A 23,416-nucleotide genomic window follows, 5' to 3' on the forward strand; every position below is an offset into this window, starting at 1 on the left:
AGCTTTCGACATTTGACAGGTGTTAAAAAGCATAATATTTATTTAGACGAGAAACAGCAGACAGTGTGGGAACATGTCCTGTTTTTATGTAAATTCTCAAACCGGTAAAGGTCAAGACTCTTTATGCACTTCAATGCAGATATCTCGATGGAGTTTTTCTTTTTTTTTCTTTCATTAGATCAGCAGAACTAATTACCAGGCCAACGATGTTTTTGTATTTTTCTTTATTTGCAGTTTCCCATTAAGGTTAACAGGAGCAACGGTTCAACTTTGTGCCTATTGTGTCTGTGCTTTAGTTATATTGTTATTATTATGTTGGAAAAATGAATTATCCATGAATTATTTTTTTCAGTTTTATGATTTTCTTTAACCTTTGTGCACCCTGGAGCTGCTGTGATTAATGAAGTTAATCATGCAGGATGAGTGTAATCTTAACTTATCTTAATGCTTTTCTCTCGTTGTGTTTCTACCCGTGAAATACAACACTTCGATAATGAGATACATCCTGAGTCTGACACCTGCTGTTCTGGAGTTTCATGTGATTAAAAATATGTCACATCTCACCCTCTCGCTCTCTCTCTCGCTCTCTCTGCATGCTGCTTTTCAAATCAAGTAATGGATGTGGAATTTACAAATGCACCTATTGGTAAGATCGCGGCAATTCAACCCAAAAAGAGTAAAAGTCTCTGATCAGTCTATGACAGTTTAATTTATTGCGGAACTATTCACTTGTTTCCACTGATGTTGGTTTTATTTGTTTGTTTGATATGTGGAGGGAAACAATAAAAAGGTTACCCTGAAAACAAACAAAAAAAGCCAGAATGGTTAAAAAGGTCATAAAACTGTTACTCATTAAGAATTGCTCGATTAATGAAACGTCATGAATGCCAGCTAAAGCACACATTCTTTAAGTATAAATAAACTATTTACACAGCTTTATAAGCTGTGTTATCCTTATTTTAATTGCTCAACATGTTTTGCAACTAGAAAAGTGTCTGGATACGTTTATAAAAAATAAAAAAAAGTTGCAGAACGCTGGAAGTCAGTTTAGTTTAGTCACAGGATGCTTTGTAGTGCCCACACCTCTCTATCTGACACACACACACACACACACACACACACACACACACACACACACACACACACACACACACACACACACACACACACACACACACACACACACACACACACACACACACACACACACACACACACATTGCTGTTTGCTCTGGCAGGATGATCCCAAACACGAAGGATCTGCTCATACAATAGCTTCATTAAGGGGACAATGGCATTGTGCCAGATAATGACAGGGTCGTCCTGCCTTCGATCTGCTCTGTGATTACCTGAAAGACACACAGACGAGTCATTATTGAAATCTGAGGAGGTGAATGTTAAGTCAGCGTGGGGGGGGGGGGGGGGGGGGGGGGCTGTCACATCAGTCTGGAAATTTATAATAAATGTAAATTAAAAAAAATATGTTGGTATATCAGAGAGTGTCCTACTTCTGTCTACTACTTGTCATCAGCTTCAATGTCGTCCGTCCATTCTCTGGCTCTCAGGTGAGGCGGGCCTTCACCTGAACGCTCAGCCAATCAGCGGCTGGTTCGCGTCGCGGGGAGCCAATCAGCGCCCCGACTCGCCATCATCCGCGATTCTGGTGCAGTGAAAGAATTTCAACCACACGCACACACACACACGCACACAAAAACCAAACAAAACAGGACAAAAGTTGCCATTAAAACTCACAAAAAAGACAAACACACGACGTTGCATGGCGGCGGGGTGTGTTGATATTCGCCGTGCAGACCGAGGAGGGCGGAGGCTGGCCGCTTCACCTGGCAGGTGGAGCGGAGGAGCAGCGGAGGGAGGGAGGGAGGGAGGGAGGGAGGGACGGGGGCAGGCGGAACTGCGAGAAAAGTCGACTTACCTGTAGCCCAACTTCTGGCAACTCGCTCACTCTATTACCTGCTCCGACTTGAAAGTCCAGTTTCACCAGGAAGAATCGTTAGAGGAAGCAAAATATGTCACAGGAGACAGACAAGTAAGTGATCGAGGCGGAGGAGAGGAGCTGTGATGGTTTCTACATGGAGGGGGAACTATTTTCTTTTAGTAAAAAAAAAAAAACCAAAAAAAAACAAAGCGGCTTTTTATTGGAGGAATCATCCTGTGTAGGATTGGGAAAAAACGGGCTCGTTCACCAGCTCTCATTATATCTGGATGTGTTTTGGGTTTTTTTTTAAATTTAGATTTATGTCACGTTATTTTTGATCAGAAGGAAAAGATGACTAACAAAGTTTTCTCCGCTGGATTTCATTAGAGCTCAAATCGCCATTTTTGACTGATGGGAGACCCCAGAGCACCAGGACGGGGTCTTACTCGCTATCTTCACTTATTTAAATAAACAAGAAAACTTTTAGCTCCTCTCCTGTATTGCTTTACTTTTTTTTTACTTCTTTAAAAAAAAAAATTTGTATTCCTACTGTGCTGCTGTTTGAAATGGATTCGTGAAGCCTGTTGATGGCCTTTTGCGCTGTTTTGTAGCTGCTTTATTTATAGACTATTAATAAGAAAACAACATCTGGACCGCTCATTTACCAAGAAAGATTGTGCCTTAATAAACTTAAACATACAGTGATCATAATGATATACTTCTTAAGCAAATGTGTTGTGTTCACTCAGACCTAATTAATGAATCATAAATAAATAATTACTTTTTTAATCAAATCATAACAATTATCTTCACATATCTTCATTTCCTTTTTTATTCACACAGTTTCTTTCAGTGCCACTCAAACCTGAAACTTTTCTGACATGTGCAAAATTTTTCTTAATTCAATATCAAAGAACAAACCTGCGTGTCCTCCGCATCAGTGGGAAACAGCAGGTGACTGCCTCCATTTGGACACTGTGTCCATATTTTTATTGGATCCACCTGAGTAGAGTTCAGTTGAAGTGTAAATATCACCTCCATATTTGCAGTTAGTGCCGTCATTGGCCAGAAACGGTGATTTAATATTAAAATAGATGAGCCCAACAAGAGAATAACTGGAATTAGAAACAGAATTAAAAAAAACATAACAATGGAAGTTGTTGACTCTCTGTGTGACCTTATTGAAGAAGAATAAATGCACCATTTAAGGCAGAAGCAATGTAAATCTGATGGTTTTCTACCTTTGCAATGTGAATACACCAGCGTTGTGTGATAGAAATCACACGATTTTATCGTTTCATATTTCAAATCTACTGGACACAGAGGACTTTCGCAGATCCAAAGAATGATGAAATCAGAGAGATGAAATCAACATTAACTGATGACGTCCCATGATGAAGAAGGCGGTTTATAGTACAACATTTTTTTTCAAGTGCAAGTTGACACTTTGGGAGTCTGTTCCGTGATTGGCTGAGCTCAAAGAGATGTTGTGGCAACACTGTGTGTGTTTAACTGGTCTGTGATCTGAACTTAAGTGGGCCTAAAGAGGGGAGAGTCACACACCCACACACACCCACACACACAAACACACACGGGCGTGAACATTGCTATAGCTTATCGCCTAATCTTCGGATTCTACCTGAAACACAGGTTGGCAGAAAAATGATGTAAGAAAAAAAATTTATATCTTTTTTTTTCCTGATCACAGATTACGTCCATCTTCTCCAACACCCTAGCCTAACAAACAAACAAATAAATAAATAAATAAATGTACCAGTAAAGCGGGATAGAAGAAGTAGATTTTTTTTAACCTCGTGGGAACAAAGTCCCGAAATCAATAAGCTCTAACGATAGCGATTGAATCTTCAAATCACCTGCCACTCAATTATTGTCACACTTAATGTTTTTTTTCCCCCCATCGTGTTCCCACACTTTCCAGTAAGCATCTGGTTGTGGTCGTCCCCATTGACAGCTCTTACCCCGCCGTGCGACGGGCGTACACCAGCGAGGACGAGGCATGGCGCTCGTACCTGGAGAACCCGCTGACGGCCGCCACCAAGGCCATGATGAGCATCAACGGGGACGAGGACAGCGCCAACGCCCTCGGCCTGCTCTACGACTACTACAAGGTCCAGGAAAGCTGTCAAACCTTTGAAACCAGCTCGCCGCGGTGACCAGGCGGGAGGCTTCCTCACAAGTGTTTCTACACGTTTAGTGCATCATTCGATGCTGTTTCTGTACATTTATAAGTATAGCAGTACAAAACAATACATTACACGCAGGCATGAGTCATGCGTCGACTTTATAAACCCAGAGAAAAGTTGAATAAAAGTCCAGTTTTGCTTGATCCTAAACACAATCTCCTATTTTTCCTTTCTTTCCAGGTGCCCAAAGATCAAAGACTTCTGCCAGTTCCCAAAGTTGTTGATATTGTAGAAGAACAAGACAAAAGGTCAGTGTATTTGAGTCGTCGTCGGTTACGGGGGACAGAAAGACCCGTCAGTAAATGATCGAGAGTAGCGCACAGGACGAAACAGCTTAATGCGAGAAACACCTGCTGTGTGCATGAGGTCCCGTCGATCCGAACGTGTATTGTGAGAATGAGCGTGTGCAAATATCGCAGACAAACAAATGGGAGTTTCACTTGAAGGATATTTGATATTTAAACAGAGCGATTTGGACTGAGCTTTGGAAAAGAGACACAAGGAAAGGTGTCAGGATGGCGAAATATTCAGGAAGAACCTCACAAAAAGTGCCTTTCGAGTTCAATTTTAAATTCATGTCATGTGTTGTTTATGCTTTTCTTCCTTTCCTGTCACCAGTGAGAGGATTTGGCGTCCCTACTACTCATAACTCTTAAGAATATCTGTCACAGCTAGATAAAAAAAAAAAAAAAACTAGAGGCAGAGTAACTGTAACCACTGTTCTCTCACTTGTACGGCCAAAAATGCAATAAACTGCCTGATACTGAACGTTACCTTGGAAATAAATGGCCGATGAACTTAGTCAAAGTAAATCCAGGCTGCCTGACTTAAAATAATCACGTGTTGGAATTCACGGACTACAGATCATTGCCAAGTTCCCGCCGCCGCTCTCAAATACACGTTGACTCTTAATGAAATTGTTTGTGTTCAGGACTGTACTTCCCAACGACATCAACAGCCAGGGCGAGGTGGAGACGGTGGACAACCGCGTCCAGGTCCTCAAGTCTGTCCCCGTCAACCTGTCTCTGAACACAGACCACCAGGAGCCTAAACGGGACCACTATGCTGGCTCGCCGGGCGGCGGCGGCGGCGGTGGTGGCGGCGGCGGGGCAGCAACGGGGCCGGTAGTGAAGTCCGAGGTGTACGCGCCCGTCTACATGCCGGGCCCGGGGGGGCTCCACTACAGGGTGGAGGCAGAGGAGCCGCCGCGGGTGATACAGGAGCAGAGTCAGTACGTGGTGAGGGCCGTCAGCGAGAGCTCGTACATGGAGGACGACCAGCAGAGTCCGCCCGACAGCCCGTACGAGGAGGAGCGAGACGGGGTGAGAGGACAGAGTCTGCATCTGCAACGTTACAGATTTATGTCGCGCGATAAGACGCATTCATTTAAACAATTAATGCCGCTTTTTGAAGTGAAATGTTCAGGTGCAAAGTTTTATCGGTTATTTAAATCCTGCTGGTAAAAATAACCGAAGTGGTTTCATCCTGATCTTTGTTCATTATGACTGCAAGGTTGTTGTTGTTGTTTTTTTTATCGTTTTCTGTATTGTTAAACGACTTCCTCTAACTTAACTCATTCTGAATAATTTCCGCTTTCTCTGCTCTTTATTTAAATTTTTTGCCTTTTCCACAGAAGTACCACTCACCTTCTGCTGTCGCCACCAACAACTTCTTATTTCATCAGCAGGGAGTGTGAGTAGCTCAAAGTGCAGTGATTGGGTATAAACGCAATCACAGTACGGCCGTTTGCAGGCACTCATTGATAAATCCAAACAGATTCAAAGAGAAATCCAAAATGCTGGCACGCGCGTTTCTGTTGTCGCGTCTCGCTTCGATTGATCGAATCACGGTTGTTTGCGTGCGCAGGGACAGCTTCCAGTACACGCTGGACGCCACTCGCTCGCTGCGTCAGAAGCAGGGCGAGGGACCGATGACCTACCTGAACAAAGGCCAGTTCTACGCCGTGACGCTCAACGAGCTCAGCGTCAACAAGCGCCTCCGACATCCCATCAGCAAAGTCCGGGTGAGCGGCGCCTCTCCGTGACACGCTCTGCCAGCATCACACTCTTGAAAGCTGCAGCATTCATTTGAAAATACTGATAGGCTGGATAAATAACAGTAATGTGATTTTTGTTTTTTTTTATATCAAAAATCTTCTCACCATATCCAATGATTTTACCACGTTTCTGGTAGAATAACCTTCCTGGTGGAACGTGATATCCTCTTGAATCACGTGATGTTTCTTTAGTCTTAGTCATCTTAACTCCATGAAGATTGTGTGACAAATGGATTAAGTTGTATAATTGACCTTAAGTTTAAGTACAACAATTGAGGTGCCCAGATTAGTAAGTAACATTTAATTTTGTTTAGTCTGAAGCACCAGACAGCAGGATTAATGCGTAATTAGAGAATATAGCAACAGGGGGCAGTTTGGAAATCCATGCACTGAAAAGTCTGAATAGTTCGGCGCATGAAGGTTTTTTGGGGGGTAAAAACAGTCCAAATGTGTTTGATTACACTGATATTGCTTCATTGTGTCACCAGTAAGTATTAGAAAGGTCGTAGTTTTATAACTGATCTGTCCATTTTCATCAATCTGTGAAGGTCGACACCTCTGAGCAACACATTCAAACATGTGTTTCTCCACACACAATTGTTTTTCTATTAAAGACTCATAGAAACGTCCAAATGTCACTACCGAGTGTCTGAATTTAAATACAAACTTACATCAGGTCAGCCAGCTTTAGCGACAAAATGCTACCTTTGCATGAAAATATATTAAAAAAAATAATCCCCCTTTTTGACACAGTGACTGAACAAAACCGTTTTCACCACAAGAAGACTTGTTCTGCTGAATTTGCACTTTTCTTTTGTGGGACTTCAGTTATCTTGTAGTTTGTTTGTTTTTTGCCACAAATCTGCAACGTAACAGCTGCAATCTGCTCATCTGATGAAGAACAGTGAAGTAACCAGCAGACAGTCTAATTAAAGCTTATCTGTACAGGATTGGTAGTCGGTGTGTATAGTCGTTTGATTATTATACTGGTGTCTATGGGGGGTGATTTGGTGGAAACTCAGCAGCATTGCTAAAGCTCTAACGTGTCTGCAGATAAGTAAAGATGCATTAAGTGGACCTAAAATGGTAAAAGAGTTTAGTTGCAAAACTCCGGCAGAACTTTGAGTGGGCGAAAGATGGATTTTACCACCAGTAGTAATTAATGCTGAATGATAATAGGAAAATGTGTAGTATATGATAATATTTGAGTTTTTCTATGGCCATATGATTTGCAATATGTTTTGTGACATTTATACTTTATACTTTTTTATCACATGTGCGTCTGCATTTCACAAGCTGTTGAATGAAGGAATGTTGACATAGGGTTGTGACCACACATGCGTAGTGCATGGAATCATCATTTATTGCAGTCGTCATGTACATCGCTAAGTGTTGCTATCACAATATATTTCAAATCTATTGCGTATCCTTAAGTTAAAAAAAAAATTATGTCCCCAAATACTCAAATAATGAGGAAATTAAGGTAAAACCCGGGTGACAATAATCCCATGGGGTTCAATAAATATCATCCTGCTTGCGTCATCCTCGCTGGGCTGTGTTTACATTCTCGTCCTGTCGCTTCTCATCACAGAGCGTGATCATGGTGGTGTTCAGCGAGGACAAGAACCGAGACGAGCAGCTGAAGTACTGGAAGTACTGGCACTCTCGGCAGCACACGGCCAAACAGCGAGTCCTCGACATTGGTAAGACTCACTGGGGCTCTTTGTTCCTTTTTTTGTTTTGTTGTCTTGTAAAGGCCTCTATTGAATGAAGGAAGGTTAATGTATATTAAAAGAGATAAAAGGGGACAGATTTCTGTTGGTCCTTATGTTGGAATGTACTCCGCTAACAAAAAGCATTACCAAAGTGAGAGCAAACAAACCTCCACCCAACAGAACAGTCTGCCTGTGGCCATTCAGCTGCCCACCATCACAGACACACACACACACACACACACACACACACACACACACACACACACACACACACACACACACACACACACACACACACACACACACACGCACACACACACACACACACACACGCGCGCCTGAAGCTCCTAATGTCTAGGTGTATCTGGGAAACACAACATAAATCCCATAATCTCAGGAGGTCGGTCTCCGAAAAAGAGACCTGATGGTCCAAATCAGCAGCAGCAGTGTGTGTGTGTGTGTTTTTCTCTTCCCCCCAACATAACGTTACCGCTTCTGACCTTTTTGTCTGCTGGCGATTTTCAGTTGATGGATTTGAATTGGAACCAACTTTTTTCATGCCTTGTTGAATGAGTGTGTGAGAAGCTGGTTGGCGGTTGGTGTTTGACAAGCTCAGGCCTGCTAAGTAGGCAGAGTCAGAGGTATGTGGGAGACTGGAGGTGGATGGGACTCACACACACACACACACACACACACACACACACACACACACACACACACACACACACACACACACACACACACACACACACACAGACACAGACACTCACTCACACAAACAACAACACACACTCAGAATTTGTGCGCAGCCTGTCGGGACAGGGCGAGGAATGCTCCCCACACTGTTACCTCGGTCGGTCTTGGTCTGTTGAAAGTCATTCTTGCAGTTTGAGTCTACATTTTTAATCCCAGGTGATCCCAGCTTGGGAATGATGAGATGGTTTTAAAAAAAAGAAAAAACAGTGAGTAATAACAAACGCCTCAATATGGCCGCTGATATTTGTTGTTTTTCCTCCGACAAAAAGCTTTGCTCTGAACTGAAATATGCCAACGACTCCTGTTAATAACCAGCTGGTACTGTTTTATTTGTAAATCAACACATCAGTCGTATGTTGTGGCTCACGAGGCAACGTGAATCATCTTCCATCCAATGTTGGTGGATTGATCCACGGTATGTGCCTGAATCCTTTGTTCTTCCTGGTTTTGTCGAAGTTTTGTCTGCTCTTACAATCCCGATGCATTAGTTTGAGTGACTCCGTTATGAACTCACACACACGTTTATAAAGGTTTCTATCGAAAGTGATGCAGCATTAAAGCCTTTTTCAGATGAAATGAAACGATTAACACTTTGATTTAGATAAAAGTGACGTCGACAGTGTTTCCCCTGATGTATTGTGAGTGAAGCTGAACTATTTTAAAGCGTATCCCTCCGTAAAAAGAAAATAGTCCTGAATTACATACCAAAGTTTGCTATCGCTTTGCGAGGTAAAGTAACAACACGAGTCGAACCCTCCTTTTCAAACATATTCAAAACAGACGCGACCGTGAACAAGCAAACATTTGTTAATCGCACTGTGTTGTACAATTATCCATTAGCAGATCCATCTGTCGGTATAATCTACAACACGAGGTCAATATTCCACATTCTTAAAGCTAAACACACTAAGCCTTTACTGTATATTATTTCACATGTCCGTCAGGTCCGCGGTGTTTTGTAGTAACGCAGCTTCCTCTTTTGTGCGCCCCTGTTTGAATACACACATGCTTTCAGGCCCTATGATTGACTCAGACTTTTTAAGGTGTGAGTACGTTGGGTGTGACTGTGTTGACTTGTATTTCTTTCATAGGCTGTGAGCAAAGTCCGGTACCTGCTTCAAAGAGTTATTACAAGTCCTCCAAAAATAATCCCAGCTATATTTTCAGCTCACTGTCAGATCTAAAAAAATAAAAAAAATAAAAAAATCTTATTTCCGACCAGCTCAGAGGTGTCACACTCAGTTTATTGGCAGAGTAGTGGAGAAGTTTTGCACAATAAAGTATTAGATAACGTGTATAATCACAGAATCCAATTGAACGCAAGGTCATAAATGTGGGTTTTAAGTGTCATTGTATAGCAGCAGGAGCAACATTTCAGCCGAAATTTTTTTTTTTTTTCCCTGCGGAAAAATATGTTGCCATATGAACTAGATTTATAATTTTTTTTTTTTTAATGATTAAAGCTCATATGAAAACTTTGCTTGAATATATAAATGTGTTTATTTACCTCAAATACTCAAGGCAATTTTTTTTTAATGCTTTGCTCAGCATTTGTAGTATATATATATATATATATACATATATAGGAATGAGCCTTGATAACTTACAAACGGAGTATTTCTAAATCCACTAACATGAACTTAGTGGCCTGTCACGACATGTGACGCAACATGATCTTCATGTGTCGGACACAGACGAGCACGTTCAGAGTCCACTGGGAGCTCAGAGGACAGACAGATGAAGGCCAGGCCGGTTCCCTGCGGTCGTCAGAGCGTCCGTAAAGAGGAAGAAGCGATATATTTTCTCGCGTCAGGTTTGACGTTTGCCGGCACGACGAATATCTGCGTCTGAGTGTTCGTACGGGCGGAAATATTTGTTGACATGCGCAGAAGAGACACACACTTGTTTAAAAACACACGCCATCCGTGGATGGTCAAAGCTGAGACAGTGTGATGGAGGACAATGTTGGGGGGGGGGGGTGACGGAGCGCCCTGCAGCCACGCTTCTTGCAGTGTAACCCGAAGACGTGTGAGCAGCAGTGGGCTCGGCGAGGGGAGCGAGTGGGTGAGGGGCTTTGGCCCCGAGGCGGCGTCTCAGAATGGATGGTTTGAACGGGTGTGTTGAAGAGGGGATGTTGAACAGATGGGCATGTGGCGGCGTGCCTGTCTGCGCTGTGCACCTGCCCGCCGAGCCGGGAAGCGTCACCGCGATGGTGACGGAGGAGGTCAGAGGTTGCGAGATGCTCCGGGATGCGACCAGATGAAGGACTGCGGGCCACACACACATTTATACTTTAAATGAAAAGCACAGTTCTGACTGAGTCGTTACCATCTGGTATTCAGTCGTCTGGTGACTTTAGAAATGCGCAGCTGTCCACAACACCAAAGAACAGTGACGTCTGCCCCTTTAAGGTTTTAATCGCTCCGCTTTCTTTCTTCTGTGGATTATGAGAAACTGCTACACACAAGATGATTGGCCATTTAGTTTTTTTCAAAATGAGGGTCAGATATATTTCTCTCTTCCCTTCACCTTTGGGCTTCCCGTCCCCTGTCGTATCCCTCAGTTACACCGACTATCCTCATGTCCTGCATCACTACAGTTAAATGACTGTGAAATCCCCCCCCCCCCAAAAAAAACAACGTAAAATTGCTTCTCCAGATTTACTTGACTCACAATAAACTCTCCAGTCACACAGCAGCGGACTCCGTTGCGTCTCGGTTCATCAGACGTGGCTTTTATTACAGCAATGTGAGGGCCAACGGCCTCCTGTATTTCCCTCTCCTCCTTTTGAAGAGTTTGTTTGCACAAGCAGATAAGGCTTTATCTCAAAAAAAAAAAAAAAAAAAAAAAAATGGGAGCGTGCCATTTGATTGTTTATCTGAACAAATACAGCCGGGCTGCTTGTGTCCTTTTATTGACCAATTTGTGGTGCGTGCGGGAGTCGGTCTCGTGCGTTTGGTGTTTGCAGCAGGACTCCCGTGTGAAATGTTGCCGCGGCTGCAGAGATAAACCATGTGTCCACCACCTCTTTTTGTGTTCTCACAGCTGATTACAAGGAGAGCTTCAACACAATCAGCAACATCGAGGAAATCGCCTACAACGCCATCTCTTTCACCTGGGACGTCAATGAAGAGGCCAAGGTACGAAACACTTGTCGTATCATTTGAGAGCAAATGTATTTTTCTTAGAAACCACTCGGCTGTCAGGGTGTGTCGGAAACGTGAACAAAGCAGCCGGACAGGTTTTTTTTTTTTTTTTTTTTTTTAATGTGCTGACTCAGGTGTTGGCAAACAAATGTACTTTTATGTGAAACCCTCAAAGGTTGATGCAAGTATTTGACCTGTGGGCCACACATTGTTGAAACGACGACTTAAAAACTGTCATTTAAATCGTTAAAATGTCACAAGAAAGCTGGAATTGGCTCTGTCGCTCTGACCGGCATATTTTCTGAATGATGTGGGAGTGACGGGCAGCGTTGTTTGTCCTCTTTGTCTCGGTGAAGCCCACTCCTTTTGTGGCCGCTCCTTAACGCGGAGCCCCGTCGGTGTTTGAACTCCAGAGTGCCCCCGAGGACCAACACTCACCCACTGCCGTCCCCGCCCTCTGTTGTTTGTTTTGCCCTCATTTCTGTGCGAACATGAGTAACCTGTGTGTGTGTGTGTGTGTGTGTGTTATGTGGCTCGTTCATTGCAATAGCTGCCTGGAGACATTGTGGGGAAGAAATCCAAGCGCACTTCATTGGGCTAATATTGACTCTCTCTCTCTCTCTCTCTCTCTCTCTCTCTCTCTCTCTCTCTCTCTCTCTCTCTTTATTTCTAAGGCTCGTTTCTCTTAATCAGCCTGACTTAACTCACCGAAGCACTGAAACATGTGTAACGTCACAGTTTATATTGGAAAACCTCTCCACTGACAGGTGGCACAATAAACATGTTTGTAGCTCAAATTTCTTACTGTTAATTGTATCCCACGCTTTAAGAATAAACAGTTCACTAAAAAAAGAAATGGAGTCTGATAAGAAATTATGCTATAACATAACATGTCCATGACATAGCTGAGAAGAGAAGCATCCCACATGCATAATGAGAACATAACTTACAATCACATAGCATAACAAAACAAAAATAATCAAGAACATAACACGCCATAATACATAAAAAAATATAGTAATCGAGCGTAATTTAACACACAAATGAATAACAGCTCAACATGACAAATCAATAATGCACAAGGATAGCGTAACACAACTTTACACAGCCCAATTTAACATGTTATTATCAAAACTATGGTTTTAATTGTAGCCCAGCACTACGCATAACACAAGACAATACAACATAATATAGAATGGCGTGCCCTGCATAGCATCACAAAGCCATGAAAATAAAATACTTCTTTATTGAATCCCCTTGGTGAAATGATGTCTCTACCATTTAACCATTTTATTAATATTTAACCACTTATCAAGAGCTGCTGGGGGTCTGGGGTCTTCCTCAAGGACACACATTGGTAACCTGCGTCAAACTAACTGCTAACATAATATAACAAGACTTCACTTATGCCACAAGTTGGGGAATTTACATTCACATCATGCGTAGAGTATATAAAAGCCTTATGACGCACAATTGAGTTGTTATTGTACAGTGGTGTTGTGCAGCATCTAATTACATAAATATATAAAGGATCGTTAAGTTGTGGATCAGAGGTAGTTAAGTTGGGGAAACGTTGCACAAACATCATAGGCATAAAACACTTTGTGGAGCGTTTGCTCGCTGCAGCTTGATTCAAATGAGGCTTTCCTCTTGGCTGCTGCAGCTAATGGAGTTTTTATGGCTCAAGTTAATGAGCAACCTCCTCCGCTTTTGCAGTGGATTCGCATTGAGAACCAAACCCGCAGACTGACAGGGACACAATGAACTGGAACAGGAAAGATAACGGTCCCATGTTGAAATTATGTTCATGATTTTTATTCTTTTTTTTCAGAATTGCACACACGCCATCTCAATCTCAAAACTTGATTTTTAAAGTAAAGAACACACATTGTTGAATGTTTTTGTTTACTTTGGACTGAAAGACACCCAAAAACACACAAAATAAGAAAACTGGATTGGGGTGTTTTTCTATTTGAGAACAGTGAATTACACATACAGCCTCTTTAACAAATGCAACTTGCATGTTTTACCGTTTACCTGACTTGTCATGTCGTCTGTGTCTCTGGCAGATCTTCATCACGGTCAACTGTCTGAGCACAGACTTCTCCTCTCAGAAGGGGGTCAAAGGTCTGCCCCTGATGATCCAGATCGACACGTACAGCTACAACAACCGCAGCAACAAGCCGCTGCACAGAGCCTACTCGCAGATCAAGGTCTTCTGTGACAAGGTGAATAAAATCGCTTCTCCTTTCACATGTTTTGTGCGCCGACTCCGGTTTACACGTGCAGCTGGAAGTCACTTATTGTGAGACTGAAGATGTAGTCCGTGGTGGTTTTAGAACAAAAAAATCGGAACCGGTATGAGCTTGTTTTAGTCTTTTTTGAGTGTGTGTGTGTTTGTGTCTCTCTCAGTGTTCACACTGTGATGGACTGAGGATCTGTCCTGCAGAGTGGAGGATCAATGAATGGATATTACCCTAATATACATTCATTTATCATTAATAAACACGTGAATCCACGGATGACACTTAAAAGGATCTGTCCTCAGTGAAATCACCCGCGAACGTGAAAAATTTATGAAATTGTGAAAAACACGTTACATCTCTTGCCAAATTATCCCATGTAGTTTGTTATATGACAAATAAAAACAACACATCCCCAAAAAGATAACTCGCTTCATGAAAGAGTCGCGCAAGAAGTCTTCTTTTTTAACCCCAACTATGAAATATAAACGTAAATCATCCTCTACTCATATCAAATGCAATTTGAATTCAAGCCAAATGAAACAGAGCAAACAATGAAGACTTGAGTATATTTTGGATTTCTCAAAGCTCCAAATGATCAGTCGACCAGAGAATGTACTGAGTGTGTGTTTAATGGAGTTCAGACCTGAGAGCCGGAGCGAATTCGTGACATCAGTTCTCCCTCTAGTGGTCAGTGCACACACACACACACACACACACACACACACACACACACACACACACACACACACACGCACACACACGCACACACACGCACACACACGCACACACACGCACACACTCGCACACACACGCACACACACACACACACACACACACACACACACACACACACACCCTCAGCCACAGTTTAATTAGCACGTCTGCCAATAAAAGGTTAGAACATTTATATAACTGATTGAACATAAGCACAAAAGTGAATTTTTTTTAAATTAAATTACTAACTCCAACATTTTCTGAATTAGTACTGTAATTAGTCAGCAAAGACCCTCCAACCCCGGAACCCTGTTGAGTGTGGTTGCATGTAACTGTGTGTAATCTGGATGTGGGTACGTCACGTGTGTCTAATATCTCCAGGAGACGTATGACGTGTCCCGCCCTAAAATAACTTTATTTCTATTCTTGCCACCGAAAGAAAACAAACTAATTTCTTTGTTCTTGCAATGTATGAATCCACCTTCAGGTCTGCGCCTGTATGAAAAAGGACAGGGACACACATACACACATACACACATACACACAAAGGTCATCTTCAACACTGCAGCTGTGTGTTATTTCTATTAACTGATTTCTCTCTCTCTCTCTCTCTCTCTCTCTCTCTCTCTCTCTCTCTCTCTCTCTCTCTCTTCAGGGAGCGGAGAGGAAAATTAGGGACGAAGAAAGAAAATTGTTCCGCAAGAAGTCAAAAGGTCTGAAATCACTGTTCTATTTGAAATTATAGCTCAGGGGTGCAATTTGAAGTTTATAAAGACAGAACAAGCACACCCGTTTGTCTGCTTGCTCAATACATCTCATCTTGTCGACAAATAAGTGTTGAACCACTGAGGGCCTTCATTACGGCGCTGAAATAATACTGTATTGTGTCCAGGTCAAATTATTCTGGCCTTTTGGGAAAGTATTCCTGTTATTTGTCAAATTGAAAAAAGTTATTGTGAATTATTTTTTACAAAACGTGCGCAGAATACGCAACACTTGGGGCACTAAAATGCCACTTTCTTTCTGTGTTCAGGGAAAGACGGAGGCGTCGGCGTGATAACCGCTCCCAAAAAGTCGGACACCACCTACTTCAAGACCCTGACGGACCTGGAGGCTCAGCCGGTCCTCTTCATCCCCGACGTCCACTTTGGGAACCTGCAGAGAGCCGGACAGGTGAAACACCGCCACACACAACACAGACGTCTGCTTCAGGGTGCTGCCTCTAATGGGCTTTTGAGTGTCAGAAGTAAACATGAGGCTCGTCGCTATGGAAACGCGACAATCGCCATGTCGTCATGCTCAGTCATTGTAAAAAAAAAAATAAATAAAAATTTTTTATGGAATTTTATCGTATCGTCAGCTGCTCGTCCCACAAATGCGCGCTCCTGAAATGTAGCGCAACTTAAAGTTGAAATAAAACCGTCACGGTCGTTCCAAACGCTTCTGTGTGACGACGAAACGCGGTGACGGCGGCTGTTTCCTCCGCAGGTGTTCACGTTCAACACGGAGGAGATGGAGAGAGACGGGTGAGTGAGGGCGCACCGCGCAGGAAGTCAGTGTTTTCATTTACATCTGGTCAGACAAATGGGCAGTATGCAAATGAGGGTGGGTTCAGATAGCGCCTCGTGTGGGGGGTGGTGGGTGGGGTTGCTGCAGATGGAGCGCGCGTGACACACGGTGTGTGTTTGTGTGTGTTTTCAAGGAGCGTGCTGGTGAAGAGGATGTTCAGGCCGTCAGATGAAGACCTGTGTCCGTCCCCTCACAAACAGATCAAAGAGGAGACGCACAAGAGAGGTACACTAGTAACCCCCCCCCCCAACCCCAAAATATGATTAGAATATGATTGACGCAGCTGATCAAGCTTCATTAAGTGCTGCTGTTAACCACGATAATCTTAATTAAAAGGCTGCAAGTCCAATATGGCTGCAATAATGAAAGTTCATTGTTTGCTGACAGTTCATTCTATGTGGTGGAAACATAGCTTTTCAAGGTTTTCTCTTTAGGAGCTGATCTGCTCTCCAGGATATTCACATTTCTAATCAGCTTTTCCAAACAAAAACAAAAACAAAAAAACAAGAGGATGAAGGTTGAAATGATTTAGGTGAATTAGTTTGCCGTTGTTGTCGTTTTGAGCCATAAATTGCCTCTGCAAACCAGCACACAAAACAACGTGAGCCGGCTGTTTTTGCGCGAGCGCGTGTGGTTATGTAAAGTGACGGTGCCTCGTCTCGTTGGCAGTGCTGCTGTACGTAAGAAAGGAGACGGACGAGGTGTTCGACGCCCTGATGCTGAAGTCTCCCACGCTGCGAGGCCTGATGGACGCCGTGAGTGACGCTCCTTTGTTTTGCGTGTGAGAACAATGTGACAGGCGTCAGTCGCCACCCCCCTCTTTTCTTTTTTTTTTTTTTTACAAAACGCTTTGTCTTACCGCCGGTAGATATCAGAGAAGTACGGCGTGCCCACGGAGAGGATAGCCAAAGTGTATAAGAAGAGTAAAAAAGGGTGAGTCGAGGACACGGGATGTTTGATCCACTTGGAGTTTTTTTTTTTTTTAATCCTCCGCTTGTGCTCGTAGTATCCTGGTGAACATGGACGATAACATCATCGAGCATTACTCCAACGAAGACACCTTCATCCTCAACATCGAGAGCTACGCAGACGCCTACAAGATCATGCTGACGGAGATCTGACGTCCGCCGACGGGCGAGAACCCCCCCCCCCCACGGAGAGGATCCCGGTCGCCATCGTGTCCTCGCGGCGTTCGACCCAACGTTTTCGGGGGCCCGGCGTCGACACGCGCCGCCCCTCTGCAACTCTGTTACACTACGAAGCGACTCACACACAGGAGGAGGAGGAGGAGGAGGAGGAGGAGGAGGAGGAGAAGGGCATCAACAAAACACAAGGACGCCGTCACGAAGGGGGTTATCCCTCCGACGTGCGAGGCGAAACGACGGGCCGCCGGACCCGCCTCTCACGCAACTCCACCAAATGTTTTTATTGTATAAAAGAATTTATTCTCGTTCTGTACAGACTGTTTTTGCCAAATAAGTCGCGCGCTGGTTCCTGAAACGCCCGACGCACTCGTAGGCAGCCGCAGCTCCACTTCGTCCAACCCCAAGTAACTTAGCGGCTTCTTTTGCATGCCAGCCGTTTGTGTTTTGTTTTTTTGTTTTGTTTTGGGTAGATGTGCCATTATTTATTAACACTGTGACGATGTCTTTGCATTTCTTTAGCAGTTTATCCCGAGAATTTCAAGTTCTTTAGAACATTTCAGCGACTCGTCCCGTAGTCGCCCTCCGTAAGAATCCTCAAGGAGTTTTAAACTGATTTGATATTTACATAAACCCATAAAGTGTCAATTTGTAGAGATTTACATGAGATGGTGAATCCTGTATACAACAGCTCATGAGTTATAAAGTCGATATATCTGTTGTCCGTGTCCTATTGGTTTGTTGACAATTTAATAAGGATAGAAACATAGAGAAGCCAAATTATGGAGAAAAAACCCCCAAACAGTTCATGTTTTTTTTAAAGAATAAATGGATGTAAATATAGAAATGTAAAGTTAAATAAAACATCAACTAGAGGAGACACACACACACACACACACACACACACACACTGAAACAGCGCCCATAAAGACAACAAAAGGTTGCTATTAAAAGATGATTGATTGAAATCATTAAAACAACAATTAATATGTCACACTGTGATTTTTTTTGACAACTTAAACCAAACTAGAGCAGCAGATAATGTAAACTATCCAATAAAGCGATATAAACATCATCACCTATTAAGCTATTAAACAAACTCAGTTTTCATTAGATCAGCAAACATTTTAGTAAACATTTATCTCCACTTCAGTTCAATAAAAAAAAATAATAAATCCAACATGCCTCATGATTTATGGAAAATAGTTTTGAATAACGCTACCATTGCATCAGGCTTGATTTTGAAAGGTGAGTTTGTTATTGTAGCATATTTGCAAGACAACATTTGTCAGTTAGCCTCTATTTATAGACAATTGTATTTTTAATGATGGAAGTCCCATTTTCAAACATTCATCGTGGAAAAATTATTTTTTTGTATCTTGTTAATGAAGCTGAGCCAATAAAGTATGGCTGTTTTTTACTGTAATAAAATGGGTTTATTAGTCCATCATCCATGTATTTTTTTCTCATTTAGAAGCACAAATGCGTTACATTAGCTTTTTAAACTGAAACTTCACACTTGGAAGGTTTTATGATATTTGAGATTATTTTTCACACAGACAAGTGCCATCTTTTCTTTTTTTTTTTTATCCACCATTATTATCTGACAAACTAGAGATGACACTTGGATTATCATTGCAATTCTAAAAATTATAATTATTAAGAAAAACTATTCAGCTCATTTTGTAATTTGAGGCCACAAAAAAAAAACCCCAACACATTTAAATGTTTCCATTTTGTCTTTATTTGAATAACAAAATGGCCATCCTACACAGAACACATAATGCAAGTCAACAATACAAAATCTACAAAATGATACAGTGATAAAGAGTTTTCTTTGTTCGACAGGTAACAACTGTACAGTATAAACGGATACAATACTGTTATTATTTTTTATTATTATTTCTTTTGTCTATATTTGGCACTTGACCACAAGATGCTACTGAAATGAAATGTGGGACTGAAGTAGATGATTTGCCTCCTTTAAATGTGCAGAAGCCCAGTTATTTTTATTTATTTTGTCCTGTTGATGAGAGGTTTGGATTGAGAAGCTTGTGTGTGTCGTCGTGTGGTTTTACAGGTACAGCAGGGACAGGCAGCTCTACGTGAACGCGGCGAGGTCTGCTGGAAACATCCGTCTGCATCGTCCGCATAAATATATCACAGGTTAGCGCGGTACGATCCGAACGGGCCAAATGTGGAGAGGTCAGGATTAAAACTGAGATTTTCTCTCAAAAAGGATGAATAAAAAAAAAAAAAAAGCCACTAAATGCAGCAGATGATATCCAAAGCTGAATGCATAGCAATATGTGGTCCTCTCCTCTTTTTTTTTTTCTTTCTCTATCATAAATATGAGTGAATATACTGTACAACTTTCTTTCATGTCGTATTCGTCACGTTAAAGAAAATAAAATTCCCCAATAATTTATACCTTGACAATTTCAAAGTGAGTCGGTCCCGTTGCAGCAAATCGCTACGTGACCACAGAGCAAAAGAATATATAAGTACATACTATATATTCATATAACATCTATTCTTTTTCTTTTTTTTTCTTCTCTTTTAATTATACACTTGTTGAACCAATAAAGTCAAAGAATCACAGCTCGTTTTATATGCGTACGACAAGTTCGTGTAGCGTGTGTGTGTGTGTCTGTGTGTGTCTGTGTGTGTGTGTGTAAGCAGAACTTGCCATAAAGTCACTTTCAAGAGAACAGATGGTTGTGATCTGTAGATAAAATAATCCCCTTCATTCAGAAATCTGAGTCCTTTGGATGTAACGTTCCTCCAAAATATGCAATGGAAAAAAAAAAAAAAAAAATCCCTTCTAAAATTCTTCAAAGGTTTTAAAAAAAACTACAAATCTGAGATCTTCTGGCCGACGGAGCCATACTGTCACTTTGTAGTCCAAGAGGGGCGGGACTCTGCTTCTTCCAGTGTTTTAGCGCTGAGTGTGAGCAGCAATGCTTGGTGCAGATGTGTTCGTCACGCAGAGCCAAACCAGCACCTCGTCCTTCACGTCAGGAAGAACGACCTTCAAAACAAACCCGACAACAACCAGAGAGGGAGCGAAGAAGCAGAACTGGGATTCGGCTCAGCGTACGACTACCAGGTGTGAGAGTGCTGGATGAGACGGCGCAACTTTGATTCGGTGGTGGAAGAGTCTTCGATGTGGGGGGGGGGGGTCGCAGTGTGTGGAGTTCTATCTGTACCGTGTGTGTAGAGGACAGTGTGTGTGTGCGTGTGTGTGTGTGTGTTGGTGTGCGTCGACAGTTTATGGTCGGAAGCTCCGAGGTGACTCAGACGGAGGAGCGGAGACGAGATGTGGTTGAAATGCGGAACGAGGGAAAAAAAAAAAAGTCCAGTTGGTCTACTGCCCGGCGCTGCTGGGGTCACACTGCAGCAGCCGCACGATGGACGGGTCGCTCTTCGCCCCCCTCCACAAACTCCTCCAGGGACAGTTTACCTGGAACGCACACAGATCGGAACGTCAATACCCGACTGCTCACTGCTGCAAAGCGACTTCAACACGAGTCGCTTTTACAAAAAAACTTTTTTTTTTTTTTTTTTAAATCAAGCGGGACTTTCAACGTGTCTGTCTGCAATAAAAAGCTTCTGTGCTCGCTATTGATGTGTGCTGTTTGTTAATGTGGTTCATGTATCTGTGGCGATGGTGACTCATAGCTCTATGTGAATGCAGAATGCGATCTGATACACGCACACACGCGCACACACACACACACACACACACACACACACACACACACACACACACACACACACACACACACACACACACACACACACACACACACACACACACACACACACACACACACACGTCTCACCGTCTCGATTTGTGTCCATCTGCCTGAAGATCTTGTCTGTGCGTTTCTCGGGCGTGGACTCGTCCTCGGGCATCTTCATCACGGAGGAAACCATCTTGTAAATGGCCTGAAGGCAGCAGCAGACACGAGCAGGAAGAAGAGTCAGAAACACGAACTTTCACATTTCTTTTTCTTTTCTTTTCTTTTTTTTTTTTTAAACGCATCTGCATCTGGTAAACAACAGAAGCGGCATCCGTCTCTTTAATCGCCCTGGTCATCTCAGCTCCCTCTCATACCACTTTAACCTCGGCGAGTGAGGCCGTGGTGCGGCTCGCACAGGCAGCTGGGATCTCAGTCGAAACGAAATGGAGACATAACTGCAGTCCACAGAGTCACGGTGATGAAGGGAGACGACGACCAGGGAAAACGCACAGTTGGATCGCGGCCTGAAAAACGCGCCGCGGCGAGCAGGAAGAGGGAAACGTGTCGGTGACGCATCGATCTTCTTATCTCCGTTTAGAGGAAGAGAGACAATGGATGCCTTCACTTCATTTTCAGTACTGTGGCCTGATTTGACGTCAAAAAAATGGATAGATTATGAATTAAGGTTGGGGTTTTTGTTTTTTTTTAACCTCACTGTTGAACTGTATGGGATATTTAAAAGGTGAAATACTTTTTTTTTAAATGTCATTTTAAAATGTTATATATGTCGTGAACGAAGATTTAGCCTTCATTGGAAAACACAAACAATACGCCACACTTAAAAAGCATTAAATATTCATTCACTCTAGAATGACCTTCTGAAGAAAATCAGGTCTAAATATTAAATAAAGCCCGATGTTGAATAAATCTTTTTAAATGAACTACATTTGGCCTTATCGTATTTCCACTGTTTTATAATTGGATCATGTTGTTTTTAATTGCATTTCATTTGATGTAATCTTTCTACGGGGCAGATTGTTGACATTTAAAAGCTAATTTGATTTGTATTTATTCATCTGTTGCACATGGATTTATTTCATGGCTTGGAGTAATGTTGGTTTATTTGGTCGGCCAACAAGACAAGAGGAGTGTTTGAGTTTCCTGCCGCAGATCCGGGTTAAAAAAAAAAAACCTATAAAAAAAAACACACCCCCACAATCATCCCACCAGTGCGGCACTGCGGCGTACGAGCAAGGTTGGGAGAGTTTTGGAAAGTTATGAAGCAAAAAAAGTCACAAAACTGGGAAAGACTTTGGGTTTGGATCAGAGAATGATCGTTGTGAGGATAGAGTCAATTGGGAACATTTGAAGGATCCATTAAACCCCGCGACACTTCACTCGCTATTAATACACTAAACAGCCGGGGAGATTGGGATTACGAGATCGGGCGCTCCGCTCAGTTTAGCACGGCGACGTGTGATGTAACGACATGTGTGCGGGATTTCTGAGCGGCGTGCGTGAAGCTCATCCGATAAGCGTTGGCGGGTGCGCGAGACTGTGGTACGGTGGCGACGGCTCCTCTCGGCGGCGCACGGCTGCTGGGAGGCTGTTGCTGAGTCAAGGCGGAGGATCAGCGCGTGGGACCCCTCCCATCTAGAAATACACGCCGTCCCTTTTTTTAGAGACGTCTGACCACCGGCGGGAGACGGCTTGGTGGCTGAAATTACGCCGCAGCTGGGTTTTCCCTGCTGTCGCTGGCTAAATGGTGCAGAACGCAGAAGCAGATGGATACGTGACGGAGCAAGCTGGGGTGAACGTAACGCCTCACTGCAGACCGACTTCAGGGAGCGGCGGGGGGGGGGGGGGTAGGCGTTAACCGTAACGGTATGCAACCGCCACCGGACGAAGAAGGCTAGCAGAAAGTGGGCTCACCGTCACAATCTCCAGCATCTCCGCCTTGCTGATGTAGCCGTTGCCGTCCAGGTCGTACATGCTGAACGCCCACTTCAGCTTCTGGTCCAGGCGGCCGCGCGAGGTGACGCTCAGGGCGATGATGAACTCCCTGAAGTCGATGGTCCCGTCCCCGTTGGCGTCGAACGTGCGGAAGACGTGCTCGGCGAACTTGGAAGCGTCGCCGTACGGGAAGAAGTTGGCGTAGATCTTCTTGAACTCCTCCATGGACAGGG

General features: G+C 43.2%; 2 protein-coding genes across 2 annotated transcripts; one reads left to right on the top strand and one right to left on the bottom strand.

Annotated features, from left to right (window-relative positions):
• The first annotated feature begins 1,982 nt into the window (after nt 1-1,982).
• Nucleotides 1,983-18,184, top strand: grhl2b (grainyhead-like transcription factor 2b). The gene is made up of 16 exons (XM_080516351.1): nt 1,983-2,047; nt 3,876-4,065; nt 4,321-4,388; nt 5,072-5,462; nt 5,774-5,832; nt 6,007-6,163; nt 7,788-7,899; nt 11,713-11,807; nt 13,883-14,041; nt 15,429-15,486; nt 15,807-15,946; nt 16,262-16,299; nt 16,476-16,567; nt 17,012-17,097; nt 17,211-17,275; nt 17,349-18,184. Exons 1-16 carry the CDS (start codon nt 2,028-2,030, stop codon nt 17,461-17,463), a joined length of 1,845 nt encoding a protein of 614 aa, XP_080372477.1. The 5' UTR covers nt 1,983-2,027; the 3' UTR covers nt 17,464-18,184.
• A 1,044-nt stretch (nt 18,185-19,228) lies between these two features.
• On the bottom strand, nt 19,229-23,410 carry LOC308144995 (neurocalcin-delta B-like). Its single transcript, XM_080516309.1, is given in 4 exon segments — nt 19,229-20,917; nt 20,919-20,947; nt 21,330-21,435; nt 23,163-23,410. Coding segments are annotated over 4 exon segments (447 nt in total). The 5' UTR covers nt 23,409-23,410; the 3' UTR covers nt 19,229-20,851.
• Nucleotides 23,411-23,416: the final 6 nt, after the last annotated feature.

This window comes from Blennius ocellaris, assembly GCF_963422515.1.
Source record: "Blennius ocellaris genome assembly, chromosome: 20".
In the NCBI taxonomy this organism is placed as follows: domain Eukaryota; kingdom Metazoa; phylum Chordata; class Actinopteri; order Blenniiformes; family Blenniidae; genus Blennius; species Blennius ocellaris.